Below are 8,027 nucleotides of genomic sequence, written 5' to 3' on the forward strand. Positions count from 1 at the left end.
TGAAGAGAGAAGAACTACAATGAAGTACATTTTCATTAAGAAGTTGGTTGTATACAGGAAAAAGAAAATAATATTAGCCATCTGCACCTTCTTGTTGCCAAGCTGCTTTAACCATATAGACAGGAAACTCCATGACAACTTGCCATTGAACTACTAAATGTTAAAGGAAACAAAACTGAGATTTGTTAGAGCCTCTATCTTGAACTTCTACCAAGACTTGCCTCAGTTGCAACATTCCAGTGGTTGCAAGAACACCATATCAGAGAATTGCCATATTACTGCAATATTATTGCATGCACTATTGAAATATTCTCCTTATTTGTTCCTAACTAGCATAAATGTTTTGTATGCTCGACCTTTGGAACCTGGTGTCATCGATATAAGTTCATCAAACTTCATGGTTTAGAACTGCATATATTAGCTTGGTCCTTTTCATCCATAGACAAAAAGTTAGCTGACTTTTATTTGTTCCTAGACTGCATACATCCTCTTGTAGCTTTCACCGTAAAGCTCTGTATCTGATGCCACAGACATTGCGTACGAATGTGAATTTGTCTCCGCTCTTCTTATATTCCTCATCTTTGACTCTTCTAGCCTATGTCGAACCACACAGAAGCACATGGAGCCAATTGTAGTGATCATTATGGTGCTACCAATCACAGTTGCAAAGATAGCAAGCCATCTTTCCTTTGATCCAACCACCACATAAGCAAGCGAAATAAAGGACACTGAGATGAAGAGACAAGCTGCCCACATGAGCCTGTTTATCCAGAACACGAGTAGCTTCTTTGCTCTCGGTTCAATCACAACCAGAGAGGTCTGGACAACAACAACAGCAATGGAAATAAACAAGGCCATACTGTCAAACAAGAAGAAGATAATGAAAGCTGCTTTATTGGCTACATTTGCTTCACCAAGCGAAAAGCCATTTTTTCTCTGTTCAACATACTGGCCAGGCACAGTAAAGATGGCAGCAAAAGCTACAGTAGCAATAAGGACTGCAACAACCGTGGCATTGTTAATGGCATTGTTGAGACCGCTAATGTGTAGCTTCTTCACCTTTTTTGCAATTTTCCGTACTCTAAAGCCTGTCTGACGACTCTGTTGGAGTTGGGACTGAACATCATGTCTTATATCACTGACAGTCTGCTTGAGTTGCTTCGTATTATTTGGGGGCTTCCCGTGATCTTTGGAATGGGCAGCTCCCGCCACCTTCAAAATGGAAACAAGCTCTGGCATTCCAAACTTTTCAGCAATATCAAGAGCTGTTTCTCCAGCCTTATTAATGGCATTCAACTCGATGGATCCAATTTGTGATATCAGACATTGTACCATCTGCAGTGGCAACATAACAGAGTTTCAACATGAATGCTAAAACAGAGAGAGCAAGAGCAGGACACTGGATTGCCTAAATGGAGCACTTATCAACAAAAGAACCTAATATTTTGTTTCTTAAACATGGGGAGTATCAAACTCAACTATTGACAACAATAAGTAGTGTGATTCTTAATCTCAGCAAAAATAAAAACTTGTTAGCATCACCGCAATAGCAGCCTGTTGCAAATGTACTTGTGAGTTTTCTTGTTTTAGGAGGCATCAAAGTTGGTTAGCCATTTAGCTCAGGCTATCTTGGATTCTAGGTTTAAGTCAGAAAGTGAAAGTTGAGACAAAAGAAATTTTTGAAGGGAAAAGGACGTTATGGTGACAAAGCAAGTTGAACATTAGTTTTCTCCTAAAATATAGATCTATGGCTTCACTTTGAATTAGAAAATTCTAAACAACATAAAATTAAACGGTTATCCAACCTTCAGCAAAAAATTATGAAATAAGAATTTATTTAATGAAAAATTAAACCACAACGCTATCCCTGTGCAGTAACAACTTTTTGGTTGCTCGTGTGTCACTACTTATGAACGAGGAGTCAGTCACATAAGTCAAGCAAAATGATAGGCACGTACAGTTTATAAGAGTGTTTTTGTCTTTTCAATAAAGTTCTTCAAATAAAATTAAAATCACACAGAGACCGCAAATGAAACAGAGAAATCAGATCTTATCTATGAAGACTTGACGTGTGATAATTAAAGATATGCTGCTTTTTGTTGGAACTATCAGTAACTCATTTTCTGTGATGCACATATAATAACTTCCTTCCGGCCCCTCCACCTTTTCGAAAGGAAAGATTGTAAATTTATTCTGTAGTAACAAACATTTGTGACTCAATTTAGCTGCATTGATCTTCAATACATAAACACAGTACTCATCCACCACAAAAACACATGAATTATGTAATACTGGCTTAACAGGAAGCGTAAATACAAAGAGACAAACCTGTGGCCGTCCCTTTTTTGTTGCAATATGAAGAGCTCTGTTTCCTTTGTTATCTTCCAAAGACAATACAGCAGGATTCGGTTTGATTAATTCGAGCACAATGTCAACATTTTGTCCCTTTACAGCCATGTGCAAGGCACTTTGGCCTTTACTATCTGTTCTAAAGCCAATCTCAGGATCTTTGTTCAGAAGGGATTTAACTATTTCCAAGTGGCCCATTCTTGATGCTGTATGGAGCACAGTCTTCCCATTGTTCCGAGCTATCTTAGCAAGGTTCGAATCAATCTCTAGAAGAAGATTTACGACATCAACGTGTCCCTGAGCAGCTGCTGTATGTAAGGCTGTAGAATTTGATGAATCTGTGGCCATAACCAGGTTTGGAAATAAATGCAATAGTTCCTTCAGTACTTCTGCAATGTCATAACCAGAAAAGCAAAAAAAAAAAAAAGTTACTTAGGGTTGAAATAAGGATAGAACGCTCTGAATTTCCTATTTAACATGTGTTACTAGAACAAGCTTCAAGCAACGACCGCCGAAATTTTCTTTTTTACTTGTCCTAACAAATACCTAAGCTCTAATAATTTGGAGTTAAGACTGTTGAGCAATAGTATTAACTTGATGGCAGGTACAAGCCCATTCTTGATGCAGAGAGATGTGTTCTGCCATCATGTATTGTTATATTGGTCTTGAACAATACAGTTTCACAACTTCTTCTAAAAATTTTACCATGTAATTGAGAATAATAGAGCAAAACAAAGACTTTATCACCATAACTGATAATAATGCTTTATTTATTCTAAACTCAAGTAATTTTGAAAACTTCTACTTTATATATTTTTGGGGTACAGAATTAACCAAAGGTTGGCAATAAGATGAAAAGGAAGACAAAGTTATGTAAATAGTAATCTTAATTTAAAGGTTCAGAAGCAAAAATCCGGGATGAAGTTGCATTCAAAGTGTCAAGGTCCAGTCCATAAATTACTAGCAAAGCACCAACCCAATGAAGTATACACACTTTATCTGAAAGATTAATTGCATCACAACAAAATCTGAAAGATATTTTGAACAGAACTTCATATGAATAATTGAAACATGATCTTTTTTTCAATGCTAGAAGACTTACCAAGATGACCTTGCTTTGCTGCAACTTGGAATGCATCATATCCATTATTTGCCACAAGAGAAGCAACTTTAAGGTCCAAATGTTTCAACATCTCTGCAACAATCAAAGTATGCCCATTCTCTGCAGCAATATATAATGCAGTCTCACCTTGCTGGTTTTGCAAAGACAGCAAATCTTTAATCCCTTGATTGCTATTACCATCAAACTTCCCAACAAGTTCTTTCACCTTTCCTAAGTTGCCTGATCTAGCTGCAAGGTGAAGAGGTGAATCCCCTCTTTTCCCTGGTGATTCTTTACCCCTTTTCTTCTCAATACTAAAACTAACTTGCCTCTCCATTACTATCTTAAAACTTTTCTGCTTTTCCATCACCCCGTTTCGAAAACTTTGTTGTTTTTCCATTTTTGCACCTTTGAAACTAACTTGTTTCTCCATCACCTCACACACTCAATTCTAATCATAAAAGAGTTATGTATATATCACCAACAAGGAACCTGGTGTGATGAATAGGATCCTTCCAACTTTAACCAGATGTTTCAGGTTCGAAGAGCAGGTATGGAAAAAATTCTTGTTAGGAGTCCTTTACCCTCAAAATGAGCCTCACGTGACGTGACGCGAATTGGGGTTGATCGGCCCCAATATAGGTAACCAGACACCGGGGGCAAACCAAAAAGATATGACTGTTCTATCCAAGACACTACTAACTTCTTTCCACTTTCAAATTGCTGGAAATCTTGAATTTTTTTTCTTTCTTATCAAGATTTTGTGAAGCACTAAGTTAAGCAAAAAGATGACATTTTTCTCCCATTTCTAAGCTCAAAAACACTTGATGGAACCGAGAACTAAAATCAGAGATATTCTTGATTTCTGGTCATTAATGCAATGGATAGTTTGCTACTTTATTGAGTTCTTGAGAAAACCAAAAATATCAGAAACAGTTAAAGAGGAAACTTCCGTCCCAGGTGACATATAAAATCACATGTTATAATTCTTGTAAGTAGCTTTTAAGTAAGTAATATACATATCCCAGTCAATCAGTGGAAAAAATTGTTTTATTCTCGTTTTTTGTTTTTGTCAGACTCTCTTAAAAGTGTTTACTATTATTCCTCCGTGCCTTCACGTTCATTAAAAATATATAATTTCATTAAATTATTATCTGTTTGATCAAATAAATTATTTTTTCCCTTTTAAAACCTATGCCTTATCAAATTTAATCTTAAATTTTTAAAGTAATAATTATCTTAGGAAAATTAATTTGAATTAAGGTGATTGTTACTATATTGATAAGATTTTAATATTTTAGTGCACTTGATAAGATTTTACTATTTTTTGCTTTTTCTAGTAGAATGCTAAAGTACAGAAGTTAGTTAGTGGAAGATGCACATTGTTGGCCGCCACTGATATTAAAATCAAAGGCGAACTAAAGTTAGATAGATGCAATAAAACTTGTACGGTATAAAATAGGAGTGGTGAAACAAAACGTTAAGTAATAATTTTAAAAGCATATTAGTAAATAAAATATCACATTAAAGTTTGAAATTTGGATGCGTAAATGAATTCGAATGAAAAACTATCTAAGAAATGGTGTGAAAAAAATTTTAGATAGCCAAAAGTGAAAAGAATATACAAATTGAAATGGGAGGAGTGACATTATGAAATTAATTACTGCAGTATTACCATTTTATTCATGTGACTAACTGAGAAATTACCTTATTAAGAAATTTTTTGAAATTATAATTTAAAACAAGACATAAATATTTATGTGATATTAAAAATAAAATGAGGAATCTAAATAAAAAATATATTATTTTTCATTAATAAATTTATAAAATATATGACACAAATTAAAAAGAATATGAAATTTATTCCGTAAAACTCCCGCAACTTCCCACTGATTTAGTAAGTGCTTCTACTTCTATAATCATTTGCCTCACTAAAAAAAATTGACCCATACCAAAAAAGGAGTCCTGAAATTGATATAATTTGACTACTAGCATCTTTTTCATGATTTGAGCAGTCAAACTTCTAGAAAATCCGGTCAAAGAAATCTGCACGTAGACTGGCGGCTTTGAACAAATTTAAATTGGGTTAATACTTAAAACCCCTTAAATTAATTACTCCATGTTTTTATCAGTTAATATTTAAATTATGGGCTATTGCTATTTTCTTTCTAAACTATACTCTCTCCCGTCCAATATATGTGAAAATGTTGTTGTTTGAAAAGTCAAACATTTTCCGAAAAGATCATAAATATCCTAATCTATGAAAAAAGACTCATAAATATTCTTCTTTTTGTGCGGATTGCCCTTCAAAGGCATTGATCTTTAATTTTTGCCCTTCGCCTAATACCCCGAGGTTCTGGACTTGAACCCCAGCTCAGTAAAAAAAAAAAAGAAAAAAAAAAAGAAGGAATTCGCAAGGTTTTGCATGCAAAACTTTAGGCAGAGTTTTGAATACCTTAGGCCTAACTTTGTGCCTTGCGATTTTTTTTTTTTGACTAAGCCGAGATTCGAACCCCAAACCTCATGGTATTAGACGAAGGGCAAAAATTAAAGACTATCAATTTGTGGGGAAAAAAATTAAAGGTCAGTGCCTTTGAAGAGTAATCGTGCAAATGACCCGTCTAAAGATACCCCTCCTTCTATCTTTTGAGTCTAAAAATAACCCTAAACTTTATTTTTGGGCTCAAACATACTCCTTAAACTAACCGGTCAAATTTGGCTCTTTTAAAATGTCACATGACATTTTATAATTTGTCCCACATTTTAATTTCAGAATAATTAAAACTCACCCAATTTTGAGAACCCAACCCACTGAGCCGTTTTAAGGTAAACAATACAATCTTTTCTTCTCCTCAAGGAAGGAAGGCAGAAAATCTGAGCTTGAGAGTGCGGGCATCTTCCAAGTAGCTTGATCAACAGGTAGTTGATCCCACTATAGTATGAGGAACTAACCAATAGCCTTGTTGCTCCTTTGGATCATTCTTCTATCCAACACTTTGTGAGGATGAGCACAAAAAGGACTAGCAACATTCAAAATAGAAGGGTGTGCAATAATAGTAGAAGAAACAACATGATAAGGCTTCAACGTAGAAACATGAAAAGTAGAATGCCTCTTCAAACCAGCAAGCAATGTGAGTTTATAAGCTACTGAACCAATCTTGTGCTCAATCAAGTATGGGCCATAGTGTTAGAATATAATAAGCTCTTAAATTGAATTGAAAAGTAAAAACAGTAAGAAAGGATTAAAATTTCAGCATATCATTAAACATGAAAACTTCAGAATTTAAACAAGAAAAAAAATAACTTTCTATCTAGCAGCCACTTATAAAGTGGGTTGAGAGTTGGATAAGAAAATGTGCCCACTAACAGATATAAAGGGCCACTGACTTTAGAAAATTAAATAGCTATATCTGATCAAGTCTTTGCTTGAAATAGGAAAGTAGTAAACTTAAACTAAGTAAAAAATAGTAAAAACAATAAGCTGGAACAGAAATGCCAATTGTCTGACATGACACAACCGGAGGGCCATGACGGGCACCCGGAGCTAACCTACCGAGCACCACATGACATATATGCATCACATAATCATATCTGAGTGGGCCATAATGCTAACTAATAAATATCATAAACTGTAAGGGACACAAGCCCATAAGATCTATGTATACGTCATTAAGCTGAACCCAAGTATACAAGTCGGCAAGGATGTCAAAATGATGTAACACAATATGGACCGAGAAGGTCATAGAACATCTAACTATGCATAGCTGTCTACGAGCCACTACTAGAGTGCATACCATAATGAGGACGGGACAGGACCCCGCCATGCCCATATGTACATAAAAGAATCATACCGAACTGAATTGCAACTCTGGTACAAGTGGAGTGCTCTTGTACAATCGCTGAGAAGGCAGCCTAAGGGTCTAATCCGTCTCCTTGTCTACCTGCAGGCATGAATGCAATATCCACAAATGAAAGGATGTTAGTATGAATAATGTACCGAGTAGGTAAGGCATAAAGAACAACATAATAAAGATATGAAAATAATATGAGATAAGAGAGAAACAACCTGTACATTTGAATTCTTCTTAAGGCGGATAACATGCATTGCTTTCCTTTTTTATATAATACCGTACCCGGCCATTATAGGCTCGGTGTCATCCGTACCCAGCCATAATAGGCACGTGGTCATCCTTACCCAACTGCAGTGGTGTGCACAATAGGTACCGTACCCGGCCGACTATTCGATGTCAGCAAATAGCTACATATATATATATAAAGCATGCACGAGCTCAAAGAAACGTTATGACTCTATCGAAGTGACGTAAGGTCGATATACCTCCGATTACCATTATGGAACTATCGTCATATCTCACCTTGAAGGAACCAATGACCATAAGATGAGATAAAAAACACTATGCAAGATCAATAACCATAAGACAAGATCAATATTCATGAGACAAAGATCAATAATATCATAAGAACATCAAGAAACATGAGCTTATAGTATTTCTAGGAATAGGATCATCATGGATATCATTTGTATAAGTGTTGCACCAATATGATCATGCTATTAGAA

The 8,027-nt window shown here is 35.4% G+C and overlaps 1 protein-coding gene across 1 annotated transcript; it reads right to left on the bottom strand.

Moving 5' to 3' along the window:
* Nucleotides 1-24: 24 nt before the first annotated feature.
* Nucleotides 25-4,414, bottom strand: LOC132609281 (ankyrin repeat-containing protein At5g02620-like). The gene is made up of 3 exons (XM_060323176.1): nt 3,452-4,414; nt 2,329-2,738; nt 25-1,335 (listed from the first exon to the last, which is right to left on the bottom strand). The coding sequence occupies exons 1-3, from the start codon at nt 3,882-3,884 to the stop codon at nt 472-474; spliced, it is 1,707 nt and encodes a 568-aa protein (XP_060179159.1). The 5' UTR covers nt 3,885-4,414; the 3' UTR covers nt 25-471.
* Between the last annotated feature and the right edge of the window lie 3,613 nt (nt 4,415-8,027).

Source organism: Lycium barbarum, chromosome 9 (genome assembly GCF_019175385.1).
Source record: "Lycium barbarum isolate Lr01 chromosome 9, ASM1917538v2, whole genome shotgun sequence".
In the NCBI taxonomy this organism is placed as follows: Eukaryota; Viridiplantae; Streptophyta; class Magnoliopsida; order Solanales; family Solanaceae; genus Lycium; species Lycium barbarum.